Here is a 24,413-nt window from a genome sequence, read left to right as displayed (position 1 = left end):
TAAGAGGCAGACTAAAATGTAGGGGAGATGAGAGGCAGTGAGAAGCAGTGCCTCAGCAGTTACAGTTACATTTGTGTTTAAATTTTAATGTATGCTGCATCCAAAATACGTTACTTTATTAGAAGGCATGGTATGTAGGAGTTAAGCTAAGAATTATGCACCAGATAAAATTAGAAATTATTTAATCTTAAAAAGTTTCCAAAGATTGTCCCTTATTGGGAGCAGATAATTTTTAAATACACACAGTGTTGTGGGAAATAAAACTGTGTCTTGTTGGGACCAAGCATACAAAAATTATGCCTTAATAGGGCAGATCTATACACAAATTATTGTTAATTTCATAAGAAGCAATGGCTTGTTCTGCACAATCATCCAAACATTATACATTAATAGGGGCAGAATTATTGTCTGTGATTATACACACACACAACAGTGGCTTGTTCTGAAGTTGGCCAAGCCTGGAAAAGTTCTCCCTTTTATTGAGAGCTGCAACAGTACAGTGTGAATGTGGAAAGAGTAGTGGCATGTGTCCATGATGGTAGCAACAGTAGTAGCAGCACAACATGGAAAAGACAAGGTAGTAGATTTTTGTGTGACTGTTTAGGGGTTGTAGTACTATAGACGGCTGTGTAGCAGTAATGGTAGTGGCAGAAGGATAATGCAAGTGGCAGTAGGGGAATTAGCAGCAGAGAGTAGCAGCTGTGGCGATGGAAGCAGCAGGCATATGGTAGGGAACATGATAGCAGGCAGGCAGTGGCACAATGGTATGGAACATAATGGTAGGCAGGTAGACAGTGGCATGATAGGGCACCGTCAGCAAGGTCAAATCTATTCATTGTATTCTATTATATCATGGATATAACTAGAGATGAGCAAATCATAGCTGACGAAGTGGGATTCGTTCCGAATTTCAGGAAAAATTTGATTTGCACCGAATGTGAATTTCCTTGCACTTCATGGTAACGAATCGCTTTTTTTCTTAAAATGGCTGCTGCACTTGTGAGGTCATCGGGCAAGGAACTCTGGGAAGGCGGGATCACCCACAATGCCATGCATGCAGCCAATCAGCAGCCAGCCAGCCCTGTGATGTCACAGCCCTATAAATAGCGGCAGGCATCTTAGATTCTGCAATTTACCAGTGTACTTAGTGCAGGGAGAGACGTCTGAAGGCGCTAGGGACAATGATAGAAAAAAAACGTCATTGTGCAAAAAAAAAAAAAAAAAGATTTACTAGTGCAGGGAAAGATTATCCAAGGTGTCGGGAAAGGATAGGGAGGAATCAATCCACAGAATTTCTGTTGAACATGGTTCATTCAGAGAGGTGACAGCCTAGGTAATAGGAACATTCCTATTACACCTTACAGCACTGAGTGAGGATCCAAATTACCATTATACAGCTCTGTAATTCATTTGAACCGTTCTTATTAGGGTGCAAGGGCTGTTTGATACAGCCATTAACAGGGGTTGTGGTGCAGTTATATGTTCTAAAGCATTTTTTGGCTTATATTAGTGGGAAAAAAGGGCTTATTAGCCGTTGTGTGGTGAAGTGCGAAAATTACAGCCCGTTTTGTCGTGTTTTAATGGCAAAAGTAAAATATATTTGCCGCTCAGCGGTGCAGTTATCTGTTTTTAAAGCCCTTTTTTGCGTGTATTAGTGGAAAAATATCTTTCCTGCTCAGCGGTGCAGTGAGATATTATACAGCCCAGTTTGCCGTGTATTAGTGGCAAAATAAAATTATATTAGCCGTTTATCGTTGCACTTATCTGTTGAAAAGCCTTTTTTGTAAAAATAGATAAAAAATTAGGGTGTAATTGACATTCAGCGTGCAGTGAGATATTTTACAGCCCAGTTTGCCATGTATTACTGGTGAAATAAATATATATTTGCCATCCTGCATTGCACTTATCTGTTGAAAAGCCTTTTGTGTAAAACTAGAAAAAAAAATTAGGGCCTAATTGCCCTTGTGTGGTGCAGTGCTATACTCTAAAGCCCAGTTTGCCGTGTATTAGTGGCAAAAAAAAAAATATTCACCTTTCAGCATTGCATCTTTTAAAAAGCTTGTTGTGTTCTGTAGCAGTTTTAAAAAAAAATAGGGCCTATTTGCAGTTTAGCGGTGCAGTGATATATTCTAAAGCCTTGTTTGCTGTGTATTAGTGGCAAAATACAAAAATATTTGATCTAACATTTGGTTATTTGATCTAATAGTATGTCAGGCAGAGAAGTGGAGGAGAGTGGCGTGGGAGCTGGTGTTGAGAGTGGTCAGGCTCCTCCGAGTCACTTCCGCATATGGCCAGTTGCATGCTCACTTGCTTGGGTAGTGACAGCCGAATTGTCAACATTCAGCAGAGGAATAACTTTTGGCTCTCCACCTTGTTGGACCTTCGCTACCAGGCCAAAATGGGGGCCTTTTTTATACCCGCTGAGACTGAGGACAAACTGAACTACTACTGAGACATCCTATGTAGTCAGTTGGCCGCTGCCTATCTGCGCCATCATCCATCCTCTCGCAGGTCTGCCCGGGAGGGCTCTGTGCACTCACGTTCCACTGCCATGGCTGATGGGGAGGGGTGGGGTGGCAGGGAGCAGCACCAGTTCCATTAGCAGCAGCCTGAGTCTGCAGTCGCTGATGAGCAGCTTTCTTCACCTGCATAGTGAAGAAACTATTCACCAGCAGCTAGACGTAGAGCAGAACCTGAACCAGCTGTTGGTGGCATACTTGAACAGCACCCTGCCACCCCACATTGAAGGTCTGCTGGACTACTGGGCAGCCAAACTGGATTTGTGGCAGCAACTGGCCAAGTTTGCCCTGAAAAAGCTTTCTTGCCCGGCCAGTAGTGTAGCATCAGAGCAGGTGTTTAGTGCGGCGGGGGCCATAGTTACCCCAAGAAGAACTCGCCAAGAACTGTCAAAAAATGTGGAGAGACTGACCTTTTTCAAGATGAATCAGGCGTGGATCAGCCAGGATTTCCACCCACCAGTTCCTTATACATCAGACTAGATCATCCATGGTGCCACATTCTGATGCTGCCGCCCGCCTGATGCCACACATCTGATGTAAAGTGCTCCTTCTTTCACCCACCATCTTTAGCGGGTACTGGTATTGCCACCCACCTCCACACTATGTCACCTTGCCACTCTGTGGTCTCCTCATGCTGCTGTCACCTCCACACTATGTCACCTTGCCACTCTGTGGTCTGCTCATGCTGCTGCAACCACCACACTATGTCAGTTTGTAACTCTGTAGCCTCCTGATGCTGCCGCCACCTCCACACTAGGTCACTTTGCCACTCTGTGGTCTCCTGATCCTGCCACCACCTACAGACTCTGTGATTGGGCCACTCTGTGGTCTTTTCATGCTGCTGCAACCTCCACACTATGTCACCTTGCCACTCTGCGGCCTCCTAATGCTGCTGCCCCCTCCATACTATGTCACCTCGACACTCTGTGGCCTCTTGATGCTGCGGCCACCTCCACACTATGTCATTGTGCCACTCTGTGGCCTCCTGATGCTGCCTCCACCTACAGACTCTGTCATTGGGTCAATATGTGGTCTCCTAATGCTGCTTTCACTTTACCACTATGTCATAGGGCCACTCTGTGGACTTCTCATGCTGTTCCTACCCTCCCTACTTCATGACTGGGCCACTATTTATCCTTTTTAGCTTGGCTGACATCATCATATATTTGACCCTTCCTCTGATCTGTCAGAAGGAAGGTAAAATGGGATGCACAATGGATCCTGTCCATGTAGCAGCTTTAAGGCCTGTATAGTCCCATTAGAATTGACTTATGAATTGGTAGGCAAAAGCAGGAGTGGTTACAAAACACAGACATCGCTTATCTCTAGACATAACAATGAAATTTATGTGGGGAAATGTTTTTGAACTACATAGTCTAATGCAGCAATGCAACTGCTAACACAGATATAACAATGTAATGTTTGTGATAAAATGCCTTTGAACTATACATTCAATTATATCATGGGTATAGAAATGACATTTTTGTGGTTAAATGTCTTTGAATTATATGGTCTGATGCAGTAATGCATCCGCTAACACGGACATAACAATGCAAAGTTTGCAGTAAAATATCTTTGAACTATGTGTTCAATATCACATATATACAAATTAAATTATTGCAGTATTGCTTTTGCTGTAACTACCAGTTTAGTAGCATTTAGTACCATGGGTATAATGCTATGGAATGGTTTTTACAAGTAAAACCTCCTGACAATAAAATCTATGAACTGAGTTTAGTTTAAAAACAATAAATAAAAAAAGAAGCCATCTGTTCATATACAGGAAAAATGCATTATGCATTGAGATTTGTACTATACATCTAGGTGTCAGCACACAACTGGGTGAAAAGCCTCTCACTCACTCAAATCTTTTTATAAAGCTCTCCCTGATCAAATTCCTGAAAATCTACATGGGTATATCTCCATAGTCTTTTTCATATAGTATCACACTACATTAAGTGCTTGTGTCTGTATTAGCGTTTTCTTAGACACTGCCACATAACACACTTCCAGGTCAGAAGCTGCACACAGAATGACGTTCTCAGCAAAGGACCTTACTCGATTCTGCTCTCCCCCACTTCCTCCCAGTGTCTTGTGATTCTCCATCTTCTTCTTCCCTTGTTATTTTCCCTGACAATATTCACAGTAAAATGACTCTGGGCGCTGTTTTTGCACCATTCATACGAAAGTAATGAAAATTCTCTGATTAGTTTGATGGACACATTTTTGTGAAATTTGAAACAAATCTGAATCCATTTCTGTGCATAAATTTCAGTATACCCCATTCAGATAATTGGAATAGTCACAGAGATGTATGCAACATAACTGCGATGTGACTATATCCTAAGAGAATCTTTCATATAGTCTCGTCATCTCCTATTAACCAGTATAAATTTACCAAGCTTTTGTTATCTCTTAACAATGATTATATTCTGCAAAACCGTGTGCAAATATATTACATTTTATTGTTATTATAATAAAAGAGCAGCAGAACCAGAAGCAATTTCCTAAACTGTTATAAAACTTGTCTGTTTTAATATTGAAAAGCATTTTTTTTGATAACTCGGGAATTTAACTGACATAAAGCAATTCACGATAAAACGACAAATGAACAGTTTTCTTCAACACCATATGTACTAATCAGAATGGACATAAGCCAGCAAGAATAAAGATCCCTGTAGAAACAGTCTTGTGCATGATGGATTGCTGGCTAACACGTTCATGACAAGCAGAATAATGAATGATTTGTTCAATAGCTCCTCTTAGCTTAATGCTCACTGATGATAACTGAGTTATATAGAGCTGCTTGTAACAGGGCTCCATAAAGTTTAAAGTGGGAAGTTAATGAACTAAACTTCTACTTTAGAGTAATTTTATGAGATTCCAATATTGATGACCTATTCGCAGGATATGCTAACTTTTGTCTTGGCTATTCACTGGATAGGTCATCCATATCAGGTTGGTGGGGGTATGACACCCAGGGCCCGATCAATCAGCTGTCTCAAGAGGGTGCGGTGTTTGTGTGAGCTGCAATACCAAGCACAGTCGCTAGACAATGGATGGCTTGGGTGTGCTTGGTAGGCTGCCTGGAAGCCACGGTACTCACTGGTCTCCTCAAACAGCTGTTTGGTGCGGGTCCTGGAGTTCAGATGCTCAATCTGATATTTATGACCTCTCCTGAAGATAGTTCATCAATATCGTGATCTCTGAAAATCTCATTAAGTGGACATGTCAGAAGTTATGTGCCCTCCAAACCACCAAGAGAACATCGTTACAGGCAAGGACAAATTCATTGCATGCATCATTGTTTGTTATGGATCCACTATCTAGACAGATCAGCAAAATTCAGCAAAATTTACACATCCTTTATTTCAGGGGCTAATTTACATACAACTTGCAGAAACATTATGTTTGTAACATATTGTGGCACCTCTTTGGGCTAATAATAGCATTGTTGTAGACTAGACAAGCATAACTGTCAAGTACTGGTGGTGGTTTGGGGGGACATATACCTGTATCTTCTGAAAGGCTCTCGTCAAAATAAGCTGTAGAAGGAAAGCAATTTACTGTTTTATAAATTAGTTATGTGTGTAAAGTAATTTGTGTTCTATTAATTTGTATTATGGACATGTATGCACAATTATATTGTAATATTGGTGATTCAGCCATTTTATAATGACTAGGAAATAGCCATAACTGGTTTCACACAGTACAAGAAAGACAGAGTAGACAGAAGAGCTGGCAGAGTAGCCATTCATATCAAGGGTAGTCTTAAATTTATAGTAATTAAGGAGACACACAAAGAGCTAGAAAGTATTTGAAAACATGATAACATGTTGGTGGATGAAATTTCTCAAATGTCAGAAAAGGGGGGTATTGTAGTTATGGGTGGCTTCAACATGCCTAGCATAGACTGGAATATCTCTAGTGCTCTTTCCTGAACATATCTGAAACAGCTAGTTAAGTCACCAACCAGAGGAGATAACATTCTAGAGTTAGACTTCACAAATGGGAATCTGATGTCTGAGGTTAAGGTGGAAGAATGTGTGTTCCAGTGACCACCAATGTTTATGATTTAATATAAAATCGAACTGGGAACAATCTTACATTGCTATGAAAGACCATGTTTAAAAAGGGAATTAAAAGGGTGAAAAACAACAGCAGGTGTGTATTCCCAGTGGACTGTAGAGATAACAAAACTATACGTCAGACAGATTAGAAACTACCATTATGGTTGTACCTATCCGCAAGAGAAGCTGGAAACTACAGAAACAGCTTGACCTTGGTAGTAGTAAAAAATAATATAAATCCTCCAGAAAAAGAAAATAGTTGATCACCTAAAACCAGCAACCTGTTGTATCCAAAACAGCATGACTTCAATGTGGGGCAGATCATGTCAAGCTAATCTTATTAATTTCTTTGACAATGTCACTAGAGTATTGGATGAAGATGGTGCTGTCGTTATTGCCTACTTTGACTTCAACAAAGCCTTTGATACATTGCCAAAAAGTGCTAGAAACTCTTTGGATTTGCATGCAAACTAAAGGGGGGACTGTTACTAGAATTGGTGTGGTATATAGGTATCCAGGGCAAAGTGAGGATTATGATAACATGTTGGATGGAATTTCTAAAATAGCAGAAAAGGGGCATATTTTAGTAATGGGTGGCTATAACATGCCTAGTGTAGACTGGAATATCTCTAGTCTAGTGCTCTTTCATGCAAGAGCATGAGTGCAAATGATGCACTTAAAAGAACATCTCTGAAACAGCTAGTTAAGTAATCAACCAGAGGAGATAACATTTAAGATTTACTATAGACTACATAACTTTGGCACTTGGTTCTGCTGGTCATGCGACATGGCTTAAACTATGCCAGCTCCCTTACTGGCGTAGTTTAAGACCATTTCAACGCCATAAACTGGAATAAAAAATGGTAAATGATATGGGCCAGCCAGCTCACCCTCTTTCCTGCCCACGCCACCCTGCCTTTTTCCGCCACCTCAGGAAAAGTGGCATAAGTGGGAAAAAGTCACAGATTTTGCCACAAAAACCCTTTGCAATGTAATCTGCACCTTAAATACACGAAAAAGTGGTGTGTTTTGTAGTAAATGACCCCCTTAATCTGTATAGTTTTGAGGAAAGAAGGGAGAAGGTGGACATGATCGAAACCTTTTAAACATGTTAAAGGAATTAAAAAGGAAGGAAAGAAACGAAAGAAAGAAAGAGACAAAAGAAACAAACCTAAAGAAAAGAACTCAAGAACAGGAACAAGAGGGCACAATCCAAAATTTGTTAGGGGGAACATAAGAGCCAATGTCAGGAAACTTTTTTCCACCGAAAGAGTAGTTTAGGCTTGGAACAAACTACCAGCAGATGTGGTTGGGAAATCGACAGTAAGTTAATTTGCCTGGGATAAACACATGTCTATCCTGAGTAAAATTAATAATATAAGGGCAGACTAGATGGACCATGTGGTCTTTTTTCTGTTGTCAATCGTCTAAGTTTCTATGTTGTAATCATTTTACAAAGTCCTTACAGTCTACAGTTATTCATGTTAAGGATATATCTAATCCAAATATTTTTTTTTTTTTTACTGAAACCAATTTAGAGGCATTGTAGTGAATTTCCAATCATAATTTTACTTAATGTAGTACTTTTACTTAATGTAAATCTAGTCATAGAAATGATGTACATTCAGAAAATAAGGTAGACACATGAACTCATATTGTACTAGGCTCATTGATATATGAGAGAAAAAAGTATAATGCTATGGTGAAAAGAAATTTATCGGTTTCCGTGTTACACTTTTATTTGTAAAGGTAGCATAGGCCATTGTGTAGTGAATATAACCTAATGATTCTATGTTCTTTTGATACTCTCAGTATATAGATAATCAATACTCATTTAATGTTTGTTCTAAGATCTCAAAAGTAGAACATTATGGGGATATTTATGAAAATTGGGGTAAAGGAAAACTCGCTTAGTTGCCTATAGCAACCAGTCAGATTCCACCTTTCATTATTATCATCCTTTGGAAAATGAAAGGTGGAATCTGATTGGTTGCTCTTGGCAACTAAGCCAGTTTTCTTTTGCACCATTTTAATAAATCTCTTCCTGTGTGTCCACCCAGATATTGTACACATCAGTGTTTCTGAAATCTCTTACATTATATATGGTTTATGCTTTTGAAGTCTTCCAATAAGCTTTAGTTAAATATACTTTTAGAGTATGTTCACACAGCTAATATCCACAGCAGAAAAATCAGTTGCTGAAAGCAGGTCATGTTTGGTGGCAGATTTGTAATGTGGTGGCAGTTTTAGGATCCATTCACGCGTCCGTAGTGTATTGCGGATCTGCAAATTGCGGATACGCAATACACCCAGCCTGCACCCCCATAGAACTGCCTATTCTTGTCCACAATTGCTGACAAAAAAAGGACATGTTCTATTTTTTTGCGGAGCCGCGGCCCAGAAGTTCGGGGCCACACTCCGGAAATGTGGATGCGGAGAGCACATATTGTGCTCTCCTCGTCTCTTCCAGCCCCATAGAGAATGAATGGGTCTGCACCCATTCCCAATACTGCGGAACAGATGCAGACTAATAAAAACTCAAGGTTGATTTATTTTTATCTTTTACATTGTAGACAATGGGAAACTGATGATGGAATTTTGAATGTGGATTCAGCAGTGGGAAATGCACATTCTCCTCTTCTGAATAAGTGGTAGATTTTAGCCGCGTGATAATACCCTCAGACTGCCAAGTAACATTCAATACCAATCTAGAGAAAAACAATACAACTAGGATTAGAGAAATAGCATAAAACAGTATAAAAACTTGGTTATTACATGCAGCTCATTGTCCATTTTAATGTGACTCTACTTGCCAACCCTTTGATTACAGCAGTGTCGATAATCATTTCTGTCCAACTAGTCTTCTCTAATGATGATGGAGAAGGTATATGGTTCTAGTGTAAGGACCACCTACAGCAGTGATGGTGAACCTTTTAGAGACCGAGTGCCCAAACTGCAACCAAATACCCACTTATTTATCGCAAAGTGCCAACACGGCAATTTAACCTGAATACCAATATAGTATATCTTCCATGTACTTTATCATTTAGCCTAAAATAGCTTAATAGCCTACATTCAGTGTGCTGCCTGTGCTGTTCATAGTGCTTCCTCTGCTGATAAATGGCAGGAAAAGTCTAAAGCATATTGGTACGCCATAGATTTTTCCAAGGCACGGGTGCCCACAGAGAGGGCTCTGAGTGCCGCCTCTGGCACCCATGCCATAGGTTCGCCATCACTGACCTACAGTATTCACTACTATATGGAATACTTCACATGACTCAATTCCATCTCTCTCTACCACTGGGCATTCAGGCTGAAAATAAATTACCTGACCTTTTATAAAAAAGTATGACCTTACTGTAGGGTGAGATTGAGGTGGGTCATGCAGCTAAAAAGTTTTGCTGTTGTGGGGGCGGAGCTAGCCTCACTCTGTGATTGCTGCCTGAGTCCAGAGCTCCTCACCATAGCTGCTGCTTATTTCAGCATAACAAGCTTAAATCCCTCACAACTTGGTAAAATCTGCTTGGGAGAGGAATGAGAAGAAATTGGGCACATCGCAAGTGGAAAAGAACCTACCAGACATAGATAAATTCCTCAAGAAGTGAGGTGCATCCCCAGCATGTAGAAGCAAGATGGTGCCGGCAAGCGGCAGACCCGTGGCCTCACACGGGGAGTCAGATGGAGATAATTCCTGCGCCATGTCGGAAGCTGCTGCGGACACTGAAGACTTACCTCCTTCCAGAGCCTTCTTCAAGAAAATCCTATATAAAGCACTATCTCCACTACAAAGGGTCATTGCAGACATCAAAACCAACATCAAACAGATTGGAAACTGTGTAGTGCGCTAGAGGAGGCCCAAGCTGCCATTATGCAACACAGTGAGTCGGTGGAACTTTTATTACATTCGTACAAAACACACCTCAATACAGCTTTATTGCAAATTGAGGATCATGAGAATAGAAGCAGGAGGAAGAATAAACGTATAAAAGGCATACCGGAAGATGTATCAGTGGAGGGCCTACCTCAAGCGGTATCTACCATCTACCACAGAGCGTTGAGGCCTAAACCACCTTCAGGTGGCCTGCCGAGGGACATCATTTGCGGTTTATTAAACTCCCTAGATACAGCTGCCCTGCTACAAGCTTCTAGAGATATGAGGGACATTTCATATAATGGAGCCACAATCCAAATATTTCAAGATCTGACCCCAAGTACTCTAGCTAAAAGAAGAGCAATGAAGCCCCTCACGGACGCGCTTAGGGCAAGCTCACAGTGAGATGGCTGTTTCCCTTTGGCCTGGCCACAATCAAAAATGGCCAGCAAATCATTATTAGAACACCGTCTGATCTAGCGGCGGCATGGGACAAGTTGGGCATCAATCCGGTGGAAATTTCTCCATGGCTTCTGGTGTCTTCTGTTTCACAGCTGCCAGACCTACCCAAGACCCCATTGTGGCAAGTGGTTCTGAAGGCAAAATCTCCCAAGACAAAGAAGATCCAGCATGAGGGGACTGCCACTTGAGACATCAAACTGACTGTATGGTGTAAAGCTGATATGTGGACTTTGAAAGTTCCCGTACAGTCAAGTTTCCATATCCTTTACAATAATTGGAGGACTAAAGCCTTGATTTAACATGTTTATTTTACAGTATCTCTATTATTTTATTTGCCTATATTCAAAAGTGCTTCCTCCTTGAGAAGGGATTAGTCCCAAGAATCTACCCTACTTTATAGTACATGTTTCTTGGAGAAGGTTAGGCATTGTAGCACAGTCTTAGCTTGCACAAATTGCTTTGAAACTGAACAGGACAATAGCAGAAGCACACTTGATTGACATGTGGAGGCTTGTGCACCCTGATGATAAAGATTATACCTATTTTTCCAGAGTACATAACTCATATCATCACATTGATTATTTATTTATTTTTATCTGAGCCCCACATTCAATCGATCCTCAAAGCAGACATAGGAGCCATAGTTATCTGTCCATGCAGCAGTCATGATGACTATATCTTTAAAATGTTTACCTAGCAGGTCAGGGACCTGGAGACTTAATAATACCCTATTGGAGTCACCCACACATTTGCAAAACTTGGGCAAAAAACTAGAGGAATATTTAATCATCAAGAATACTCCAGATGTGTCTAAAACCCTGATATGGGAGGCACATAAGTAATTTATTAGAGGAGAACTTATAGCCTAAGCTTAACTCTCTTATAGGGTGTAACTATAGACTGGATTTTGCGTATATATGTGAAAATATGTTTGACTGCCTGAATACACGCTTAAAGGAAATTTTATTAATCATAAATTAAAAATCGTGGCGAACTTGCCACATGTAGAATTCGTCAGGCTAAGCCTGGATGGGTGGCTCACTCCACAATTGTATGGGTATAGCCACTCAAACCACGCTTGTAAGACGTGCAGAGCTGGAATATCAGTATGGTCTGCTATAGATGCCTCTTCTGATATATTCACAGATGCACTCCCATATGCTCACTAGAGGTGCTAGGATTACTGATGATGTATCAGAGGTACCAGCAATGACATTAGTAGCAGCTTCAATAGCCAGCTGCAACAATGTATCCACGTAGTGAGTATGGGTAGATAGAAGAAGGGATAGGTGAACTGTGGGTGAGAGCTTTATGTTCGAGCTCTACTTACAACCCAGCTAATCTGCATCCCTATTGTCCGATCACTATCTAACAAAAGGACCGTCTCTGCAGGTATATGCGTCTGCTCGACGCGTTTCTATGTCACTATATATGTAGTGACATTTCCTCAGGAGCAGAGTAGCAGTGGCATAAGTGCAAATTCTTATAGTCTTAGACAACTTGCACTATGCACACTGGTGAAGAACGCTGCACGCTGCTATTTGCGCGCGTGCAGCTCCAAGAGATACAGCCTCCGGCAATGTGTTAGCAGCTGTCTCGTGGCCGGTCAGCCGCCGATCTCATATTGAAGTCGCCACTCCCACTGGGCGGAGCTTCATCGGCAGGCGGTGACGTCACCCAGGAGAGGTAAGACGTTCTGTTTATCCGCTCTGCCTGATTTCCTATGCTGACCGCTGTTGTGGGTAATGTTTCTTATGGGCAAAAATTGCCTACCATCGTAGGGGGACACTGGGGGTTGGTATCTTTATCATAGGTGATACTTAGACAGTAAATGCCAGCACATAGGGAAACTTATACTTATAAGTCCCATATGACAATTGATGCATGGGATAGATGCAATACACCATGTCTTACACATACAGAGCGCAGAGATAGGATCCCGTATACACATACAGAGCTAGAGACTGCTCATGAGATATTGTGGGGTATCTCATATATCTCGTTCTCTGTATCGTATAGTGACTAGTGCGTAACTCATTGATGCATGGGATAGATATAAATCACCATGTCTTACACATCCAGAGCGCAGGGATAAAACCCTGTGTACACATCCAGAGCTAGACACTGCTCATGAGATGTTGTGGGGTATCTCATATATCTCGTTCTTTGTATGGTATAGTGACTGATGCGTTACTCATATGTGTTATTCATGACACATTATGTAGGTGGAGTTCTCAGGGGGAAGAGAGAATATACATCAGATGAAGCAAGTGTATGATATATGATCATTAAGACCAAATGGTTTCACTGTACGCAATGTAAAGGTCCATTGGGCCTCTTTTTTAAGTAATAAATTATCTATATCTCCACCTCTTGGAGATGCTCTGACATGTTTTATGCCCTGGAAAGAGATGCACTGTTGTATTCCTGGGTGGCACTCCGCAACATGCTGGGCAATGGGTGTATCATCCTCGTTCACAATATTTAACAGATGTTCCCCAATGCGTCTCCTAAACTCCCTCTTTGTCTTGCCTACATACTGTTTAAGGCAGATACATGTGGCCACATATATCACTCCTATTGTTTTACAGTTTATAAACGATCTGATGGTGAACTCACGTCCTGTGGTTGTGCACTTGACCACATTGCCCTTTTTGATGGATTTACAGGCAATGCACTTCCCACATTTGAAAGTGCCGGGTGGTCTATTTGGAAGCCATGTAGTTTGTATTGAGGGGCTGTATAGGCTGTGCACCAGTTGATCTCGTAGGTTGCTTCCTCTTCTGTAAGTGATCAATGGGGCATCACTTATGAGGTGTCCGACTATTGGGTCAGATTTGAGGATACTCCAGTTCTCCCTGATAATATTTCTTACCTCCTTATTGGCCAGATCATAAGTGCCTATAATTCTTATTTTATTATCTGTGGCTCTTGTTTTGGGGACCAGGAGGTCGTCTCTATTGCTGGCTGAGGCATGTTGATATGCCTTGGCGAGACAGGGGCCAGGGTATCCTCTCTGACTAAACCGTTGTTGTAGATCAGAGGTTGCTCTCTTAAAGTCAATCCATTCGGAGCAGTTCCGACGGGCTCTCAGATATTGTCCCTTGGGTATCCCAGATTTTAGATTAGTGGGGTGTGCACTCTCCCATCTGAGTAAGGTGTTAGTGGACGTCGGTTTCCGAAACATTTTTGTGATGATCTTTCTAGATTTATCAATGCTAATGCATAAGTCCAGGAATGTCAGTTGTATATTATTGATCTCGCTTGTGAAGAAAAGGCCCAAATCATTTTGGTTGAGTTCCTTAACAAAATTATTAAAGGCCGTGCTTGTACCATTCCACAGAATGAACACGTCATCTATGTATCTTATCCATAAGGCAATAGATGACGTCCATTGTTCCATTGTCTCACTGAAAACGCATTCCCTCTCCCACCAGCCCAGGTAGAGGTTGGCATAAGTCGGGGCACATGGACTTCCCATGGCCACTCCCCTGAGCTGGTGGTAGAATTTGCGGTCAAAGGTGAATACGTTGTGGTTCAAAATGAACTCGAATAGCTCGATCACAAAGCCGTTGTGGTTGGTCAAATGTGATCCTCTTTCAGTGAGGAAAGCACCCACTGCCTGGCAGCCCCTGTCGTGGGGTATAGAGCTGTATAATGCCTCTACGTCGAGGCTCGCCAGTAGGGTGTCTGGATCACAGTAGATGTCATTTAGGCGTCTCAGGACATCCATAGAATCTCTAACGTAAGATGGAAGGTTTAAAACAAAGGTTCTCAGTATCTCATCTACATATAGGCTGATTTTTTCAGTTAGGCTATTAATGCCAGACACAATGGGCCTGCCCTTTAGCGGGCTCAGCCCCTTGTGGACCTTAGGCAGGCTATAGAATGCTGCTGTCACCGGATGTTCTGGTAGCAAGAAAGCAAATTCGTTCTTGTCTATGAGGTGTTTCTGCATACCTTTATTAAGGACACCTCTGAGTTCATTTTTGAACACTTCCATAGGGTTATGCTCTAAACGCCTGTAGCAGGACTTATCATCAAGGATCCGAGTGCACATCTCCACATATTTACAGTCATCTAGAACCACCACATTGCCCCCTTTTTCCGAGGGCTTAATCACTATGGTAGTATCCTTTTTTAGAGTGTCTAATGCATTCTTTTCTTCTACTGTAACATTAGATATGTGAGATCTGTGCATACTGAGTGTTCTTAATTTTTCTGTGGTTATGGTGAGGAATGCATCCAGGGGGGAGTATTCATTTATGGGCGGAGGCCTACGTGAGGGTAGGCGAAGGTTAGTGAATGGGCCCTCACCAATATCTCTTTCACCCTCCTCAAAGAGGCCCGCTAAAAGTCTTACATCCTGTAATTCTTCAGGATCAATGCCTAGCTTGTGGCATTGTTCTTTATCATTGGTGAGGAAGAATTTCCGCCATTTTAGCTTACGTATAAATAAATTTAGGTCCTTCACCCAGTTGAAAGGGTTATAGTGGCAGTCAGGGACGAATGATAGGCCTTTACAGAGGACGTCCATTTCCACGTCAGATATATGGCGTTTGGAGATGTTGATGACTTGTAATTTATCAGTATCTTTTTGTTCTAGTTGCCCCTTCTGTTCCTCAGTGGATACTCTGAGGTCATTGGCATTGATCCTAAAAAACCACCTCTGTTTCCCCTTTCACTGCCGCCACGGCCACGGCCACGATTTCTATAGCCACCTCTTTTTCTCCCTCTATTTCCGAAGTTATTCTTAGATTGACTGTCAGATTCAAAATCACAGTCCGAGGATGACTGTTCAGCTTCACTATCACTTGCAGCTTTTTTATCTGTTTTAATGAAGTCAAATATTTTTCCTTCTTTAAAGTCCTTAGTGTCCCTTATGAATTGGAAGTGTTTCTTTTCTTTCAGGAACCCAGTGAATCTTTCAACAGATTGCTGAAGTACTAGTTCTCTTTTCTCGAAGTCCGTGACAGCAGCCAATTTCTTTGCTGACTCAATACATTCCTGAAGCTCAGATGTATTTTTGGTTAATAGCTCCCTTTCTTCCTCTAAAAGTAATTTCATAAGTCTGAGAGATGACTCAATGGACTCTTTCTCCCATTTCTTCATAAATGATTCTGATCTAATTCTCCCATTTGGTAGAATCGGGTTTCTCAATCCCCGTGGGACTATTTTATTTTTCAGATAGGTCTCTAAGGTTTGTACCTCCCACCATAAGCGCACCTGGTTTTTATAGACTCTAGTGAGGTTTTTAAATACAGAGTTAACACTCAGTGTTTTAGATTGTGCTGGCAATTCTTTGTCCGAGAACACTTCTTTAGGATTTCCCAACCATTTTTCAGTATTAAAGTCCCCCGATAGGAAGCCTGCCATATTATATTGGAAGTACTTGTGTAGGGTGTAACTATAGACTGGATTTTGCGTATATATGTGAAAATATGTTTAACTGCCTGAATACACGCTTAAAGGAAATTTTATTAATCATAAATTAAAAATCGTGGCGAACTTGCCACATGTAGAATTCGTCAGGCTAAGCCTGGATGGGTGGCTCACTCCACAATTGTATGGGTATAGCCACTCAAACCACGCTTGTAAGACGTGCAGAGCTGGAATATCAGTATGGTCTGCTATAGATGCCTCTTCTGATATATTCACAGATGCACTCCCATATGCTCACTAGAGGTGCTAGGATTACTGATGATGTATCAGAGGTACCAGCAATGACATTAGTAGCAGCTTCAATAGCCAGCTGCAACAATGTATCCACGTAGACGCGAGACGGCGAGACGGCTGCTAACACATTGCCGGAGGCTGTATCTCTTGGAGCTGCACGCGCGCAAATAGCAGCGTGCAGCATTCTTCACCAGTGTGCATAGTGCAAGTTGTCTAAGACTATAAGAATTTGCACTTATGCCACTGCTACTCTGCTCCTAAGGAAATGTCACTACATATATAGTGACATAGAAACGCGTCGAGCAGACGCATATACCTGCAGAGACGGTCCTTTTGTTAGATAGTGATCGGACAATAGGGATGCAGATTAGCTGGGTTGTAAGTAGAGCTCGAACATAAAGCTCTCACCCACAGTTCACCTATCTCTTCTTCTATCTACCCATACTCACTACGTGGATACATTGTTGCAGCTGGCTATTGAAGCTGCTACTAATGTCATTGCTGGTACCTCTGATACATCATCAGTAATCCTAGCACCTCTAGTGAGCATATGGGAGTGCATCTGTGAATATATCAGAAGAGGCATCTATAGCAGACCATACTGATATTCCAGCTCTGCACGTCTTACAAGCGTGGTTTGAGTGGCTATACCCATACAATTGTGGAGTGAGCCACCCATCCAGGCTTAGCCTGACGAATTCTACATGTGGCAAGTTCGCCACGATTTTTAATTTATGATTAATAAAATTTCCTTTAAGCGTGTATTCAGGCAGTTAAACACACTAACTCTCTTATAGCCCAGATTCTTACACAGGAAAGGCTTCATAAGGCCACCCAATCAGAAGCCCGTTTATCTGCATTAGGCTCGCTTAGGCGGAGGGTTAAAGATCTACTAAATATCAAAATAGCTAGATCCATGCAGCTTATAAAATATAAATGTTATGCTCATGGAGACAAAGGTATTAAAATAATGTCTCATCTCATAAAAAAGAGAAGGGCAAAGACCTTTATATATGCAATTAAAACTTCTGAGTAAAATAAGGCCTCTACAACCCCGTCCATAGTGAAGGCTTTCCATGCATATTCTGCCAAACTGTATAACCTTTCTGAAGGGGAGTTGGAAAAATGTAGTGTCAATGACACATCATCAGAAATGATAACATCCTTTCTTCACTCCATTAAATCTCCTAGATTATCTAAAGAAGAGAAAGATGCACTCATAACACCTTTTTCATATAATGAAGTAGACAAAGTACTCAACTCTATCCCCTCAGGGAAAAGCCCAGGCCCAGATGTACTACCAATTATTTACTATAAGAACTTTAGGAAACATTTACTGCCACACTTTGTTGAGGTATATAATTCTCTCCTCAAAGGAGCTTCTCTACCACAACAAACATTGAGAGCTTACATCATGGTTCTCTATAAAGAGGGCAAAGACCCCGAGAAATGTGGGAAATATAGACCTATTCACTTCTTAAATTATGACCTCAAGTAGTGGCAATGCTCTTAGCCCATAGAATAGCTCCTCTTTTATGTAAACTTATAGATCTAAGTAGGTTTTGTACCAGGAAGAGAGGGGAAACATAATATATGGAGAGCAGCTCATGTAATTTTTGCTGCTAAACAGATGAAATCTCCCCTTCTACTCCTTGAGGCTGATGCCGAAAAGGCTTTCGATAGAGTTAACTGGGAATTTATGGTTGAAACGATGAAGAAAATCATCTTCCCCCAACAAATTATCACAGCTGTTCTCTCCCTTTACTCTCAACCCACAGCACAAGTTGTGGTAAATGGTTAGCTATCTGAAGAGTTTATTATTAGAAATAGGACTCATCAGGGGTGCCCTCTCTCCCCTTCTATATTTATAATGTGCATGGAAATGCTATTACTGAAAATTAGACAGACGGAAGAAATACAAGGCTTTGAGATTGGCAAATATTATCACAAAACTGCCTCATTTGCAGACGACCTTTTGCTGTTGATTACGAATACTATAGAGGCCTTTCTTGTGATAATAAAGATTCTGGAGTTATATGAGAAAGCTTCCAATTTTAAAATGAATTTCTCGAAGTCTGAGGCCCCAATTATCTCATTACATTCTCACTAGCCATCTCCATCTTAAGATGTCGTCCCCCTTTAAATGGCCCTCTGCAGCAATAAAATACTTGGGCCTTCAGATACCTAAAGACCCAAATCACCTGTTCAGAACTATATGCCACTATTTGCAAAAATCAAGACATATCTAAACAGCATCAATGTCCCATTTATGTCATGGTTTGGTAGGAAAATTCTGCCGAACACCTATATCCTCCCACAGATCTTATATACAATGCAGTCTCTACCAATCATTATACCATCTACCTACTCCCAATTTAGAAGCCTGTTTATCTCTTTTCTCTGGAGGGGAAGGAGACCTAGATTGGCATATTCTCTACTCTCACAAAATAAAGGGAATGGAGGAATTTCTTTACCAGATTTAGCGCTTTACTACAAATCGATACACTTGGCTCGATGCTCGCTGTTGGCTAATATGCATTTAAACACTTCTTATTAAGACATTGAACGTTGTTTAATGGGCCCCTTTATATGTCCATCCCTCTGGTTAGAACACAGAGCACCACATTAAGTGATTTAACCAGATGAATGCTTAAGGTATGTCTTCAAACCCCCATTTTACCATAATTTGAGGGTAAAATCTCGTAATTAGCCCCTTTGAGTTTAATACTAAACCTTCTTAACCACAAGCTATTTAAGGTCTCAGGTTGGCGGAACAGACTGAGCAACATAAAAATAGCTGAAGGTATCTTAGCTGACAACTCTCCTCCTCCACCTGAAATTTTTGAAAAATAGAAAATGGGCCACCCCTCTTCTATACAATGTTTTGATTATACATAGACAAATGATAAATTTCGCAAGTCATTATCTGCCTTTTTCAGACTCAACCTGGTTGGAAAGCCTTACTTTACTTCATAAACCTCCTAAGAAGATGACATCTATGATCTATTCTAACTTATTGCGCAACCAGGCTTTACCAAAACGTTATTACTTGGCACAGTGGGAAAGGGAGTAAGTTTTCAGTGGCTGACATGCATTCCATGTTATCTAGTGTTTGTGGATTTTTGAGATGCATGCGTTTCCAAGAAAATTCATATAAAACTATCACTAGATGGTATAAAATACCAGAGTTCCTTCACTCCATAGGGCTATCGCCTAGTGATAGATGCTGGAGATGTGATAGAGAAAAGGGAACTATGCTACATATATGGTGGAGGTGTTCACTAATCACTACATTTTGGGAGGAAGTCGAGAATGTCATTAATAAAATATGTTACACCAATATAAAATTATCCCCAGAATTGGTTCTCTTATAGCAGCCCTCCTCATCATTCACACCCTCTAAGCATAGCCTCCCTATGCATATGATAGCTGTTGCCAAGCTTCTTATCCACACTATGTGGAGAGATAAATTACAACATGTGAATAGAATAGAGGAACTAGTGGGATAGGAAAACAACAATAGAAATGAGTACCTGAGGGTATGGAACCCTTGGAGGGAATAACAAGGACAGGTATAATGGGGGATTAGATATGTTGACATTGTATTAACAAACACAAGTTACCATTTCACTTAAAACACACCACTGGCTCTAGGCTCAAATTGTTCGGATTTGTTTTATGCTCTTTTATATATTTTTTACTTTCTATTCTTCTTTTCTTTTCTCTCTCTACTCCTACTTATATTGCACATTGGTCTCATATGGTCTCAGAGGGGGTTCTATATGGAAATAAGGAATTACAATTCTCTGTAATATGTTGGTATACTTATTATTAAGAAATACAGGAGAATCTATTGTCAATTTTTTAATTTTGTGAAACTCAAAGATTTCTTTTTATAACTACCTGTGACACTATGTGCGATGATTGTTAATTGCTCTCTTTTTTGTATAACTTTTGTTATATTTCCAATAAAAAGAGATTTACAAAAAAAAAAAAATAATTGCTGTTGTGCATGCTTCTAAGCTGGCCTCCTTTGGTATAAATTGTCACATAATTCTATAGGGAGGATGCAAAATAAATGCTTTCAAATACCAATCAAGTACTTATTTTGAAATTAAAATGCATGGAACTGAAACTAAATATAATCTTGTTCTCATTGCAGATGGAAACGCGAAAACGTCTGGCAAAAATCGTTCTGGTGTTTGTTGGCTGCTTTGCACTCTGCTGGTTTCCAAACCACGTCTTATACATGTACCGGTCTTTTAACTACAATGAAATTGATCCTTCTTTAGGACATATGATAATAACATTAGTGGCCCGTGTCTTAAGTTTTTCCAATTCATGTGTAAACCCTTTTGCACTCTACCTATTAAGTGAGAGTTTCAGAAGACATTTTAACAGCCAACTGTGCTGTCGTAAAAAGAAACACCACCAAAGGTCTACCAGCTACCTGCTTAATTCATCTAATGTCCGAATGACTTCTTTGAAGAGTAATGTTAAGAATACAGTGACCAGCACTTCTCTTCTCAATGGTCAAAGTCGTCAAGAAGCAGCATTGTGATTATTCTAGCAAAAAACAGAAACCTGACTGTATTTAAAATAACATCAATTGTAAGGGAAATATGAACTGTGAAGATATTTGCATTTGTGAAAGTGTGAAATTGGAACTTTTCCATAATTCACTTTTAAATTATTACATAATATGAATTTGTCACCATATACACCAATTTTAAGTAGTTTTCTAGTACTTATTGATGGCCTGTCTTCAGACCAGTGGGGGTTGAACATCCCACATCCTCACTGATCATCACTGATCATCTGTTTCAGCCACTGGCTCTGTCCACTATAGTTTCTAGTGTTGACCTACTCCAGCTCAGCCCTCTTTCATCTTGAATAGGTTGAAATGAGCTGCTGTAGCCCATCAAGGTGACTTTCAGTGTATGGAAATGTATGCTTATGGCTCTGTATACTATATAGTTTTTGGTGTCAGTGGGTGCCCAAAACAGCATGCTATTTGACCCTCCATCTAACTAATATTGATTACCTATCCTGAGAATGGCAAATCAATTTTAAGTACTCAAAAAACCCAATTAATATTTTTTTTTTGTTTGTTTTAAGTGGTTCAATAGGTTTACATAAATACAGGTAGACATGTTAAGCAGTAACAATATAGTGTTCAATATGCCAACTAACTGGGATACGATTCAATACCTGATGTTGTTCCTGGGAATTATGCTGCTGAGGTGATGGAGGGTGGAGGCTTTGTTTACATGTGTTCCCTAAATGGTGCCATGTCTACTGGCTAAGTACAAATTATGTATAAAATGGCTAAAATGACTGCCTACTTGAAACCTTAGTTTCTGAGAAAGAACTATGTGATTTAAGCAAGTGTTATAAGTAGTGGTGAGCGAAGTTTTGAAAAATTTGATTTGGCTGCTTCCCCGAACTTCAACAAGAAATTTGATTAGTTACAAATTACTTTGTAACAAATTGCATTCCATTGTATGGAGCGGGTGCAATGATGGGGAATGGCAAGCACACCGCTTCTCCTCATTTGACCCCTTGGATGCCATGTTCAACGCCGATTGCAGCCTCTGAAAGTCACATTCAGCCTATCAGGGGGTTAATCAGAGTTTAAAAAAATGCATACTCACCTCATCCATTTGATCGTGGAGAGGCCGTTGCAGCCATCTTGATTGAAAGAGATGCACCAATTCATGCATGCGTCCGCCCAGCGTGATGACATGGTGATTTCACTTGCAAGAATTGGTGTATTTTTGTCAAATAAGATAGCCACGAAGGCCTCTCCACGATAAAAGGGATGAGGTGAGTATGTTTTTTTTTTACCGCCATTTCAGGAAAAATGTATTTGTTACCACGAATCGGCAAGTAATTCAGATTCGCTCAACACTAGTTATAACTATAAACACCTCACTTGTTCAAATGTTTTTTAAACTACTTATGTTATCCTAAAAAAAATCCATTGGGGAAGGTTGCTAATCCTAGAAATGGCATAAATTTAGGCTGTTTAGACATGCACCAAATTAATCACAATGCTCATGGTGGATGATAAATTTGGAGCAGGGCTAGACACTGTGTATACCAACTATTGGATGCCTTACTTTGTGACACAATTTTATGGCAAAATTGTGGCACAAAATGTTGCATTTTAGTCCATAACTAGTTTCCCACTAATATATGCTCTCTTCTGTTAAGACATGCCCTCTTGTAAGTAACAGTAAGTGCAGTGGACTTTTATAAAGCGAGAGGTGCCAGTTTGCGCCACAGTCACATGTGCTCTTACATTAGTACATATGGTCCATTGTTTTCAGGCATACACAATGCAGTCATTTCTTATATAGGCTTTATAATAAGAACATTTAATCATTTAATGGTAGAAAAACTGAAAACTACATTGGTACAAAACTAGTTTTGAACTAGTGTACATCCACAGAATGAATAAACTTCACAGTACTCTTAGATCCTCATATGCAGTAAGTTTGTGACGACTTTCCCTGCAAAGCTCAGCATTTCAGCTTCTTTATAATTCACACATTTTTAATTCAACAGCATTATCATTATCCGCCTTATTACAGATACGGTATATTTGTTGTTGCCAGGTAATGAACACTCTATTTTAAAATTTTCTACTTCTTGCTTTGTCCTTTTACAAAAATACACGGTCTACCTGAATAAGTGCCAATGACGCTTTAGAAGTAATTGGACTTTCTTATCTAGAAAGGACCCTTCAACAAGCTCCCTTCTTTATTAAGATAATCATGATTTTTTACATCGATCTCTCTCATATCTATATATCTTTCTATCTCATATCATATCTATCTATCTATCTATCTATCTATACAAAACAAGGGCAGCACAGCCAAAATATGAAAAAGAGTCACTGGGTGCCAGCGTCTATGGGGCCGATCCACCCACCTGACGTACATCAAATATTGAATTCCGCAGCACATCCAGAAAAACACGTGAGTTATTCACCAAAGATACAGCAATGTTTCAATCCTCTCAACAGGATCTTTCTCAAGCAGTTGCTTGAGAAAGATCCCATTGAGAGGATTGAAACGTTGCTGTATCTTTGGTGAATAAACTCACGTTTTTTTCTGGATGTGCTGCGGAATTCAATATTTTATCTATCTATCTCATATATCTATGTCTTTTTCTCTCTAGACATTGAGCAGGATATTCTGCTCTGTACTGTAACACACAACAGTTTGCAATCAAGCAGCATTTTATTTATTCCAGATTAGAAAGTTAAATTTACATCCAGGTACATATCCTAAGAGGTTTCTACTTGGATCATTGAAGGTGCACTTTAAATGATAGTCTCTGAACTGTCCAAACCATTTTACAGTCCTTTTACAATAATTATTAATCAAATCATCAAAGTAATGAGGTATTGCTAGCACATGGATGTTAAAGAGTTTGTCTGAGTTTATTAAAAACTACCAAAACTCCACTAAGGCCTCTTGAAACTTGAAACATGCACCATTTTGCAAGCAAGTATAGTCACTTTGGTCTGCAATTGCGTTCAGTGGTTCAGTTTTTTCCATGTGGGTGCAATCAGTTTTGATGCGTTTTTCACACGTGTGAAGAAAACCTGAAGGCTTACAAACAACATCTCCTAGCAACTATCAGTGAAAAACGCATAGCCCCCGGACTGTATCCGGATTACATCTGGATGCAATTTGTTTTAGACTGAAGCCCAAGTCACTTCTATGGGGCCAGGGCTGTGTGAAAAACGCTGAATATAGAACATGTTGCGATTCTCACGCAGAAACGATACGTGAAAAATACATG

At 40.3% G+C, this 24,413-nt stretch overlaps 1 protein-coding gene across 1 annotated transcript in view; it reads left to right on the top strand.

The window, feature by feature from the left end:
* The window catches only part of NMBR (neuromedin B receptor), a 142,162-nt gene extending 121,003 nt beyond the window's left edge, over positions 1 to 21,159 (top strand). The window contains exon 2 of the mRNA XM_044292431.1: positions 20,761 to 21,159. Within this exon, the coding sequence (XP_044148366.1) occupies positions 20,761 to 21,159 (399 nt within the window). The remainder of the gene's footprint in view (positions 1 to 20,760) is intronic.
* The last annotated feature ends 3,254 nt before the right edge of the window (positions 21,160 to 24,413 follow it).

The sequence above is a fragment of the Bufo gargarizans genome, chromosome 4, assembly GCF_014858855.1.
Source record: "Bufo gargarizans isolate SCDJY-AF-19 chromosome 4, ASM1485885v1, whole genome shotgun sequence".
Lineage (NCBI taxonomy): Eukaryota > Metazoa > Chordata > Amphibia > Anura > Bufonidae > Bufo > Bufo gargarizans.
This window is presented reverse-complemented; position numbering and strand designations above follow the sequence as displayed.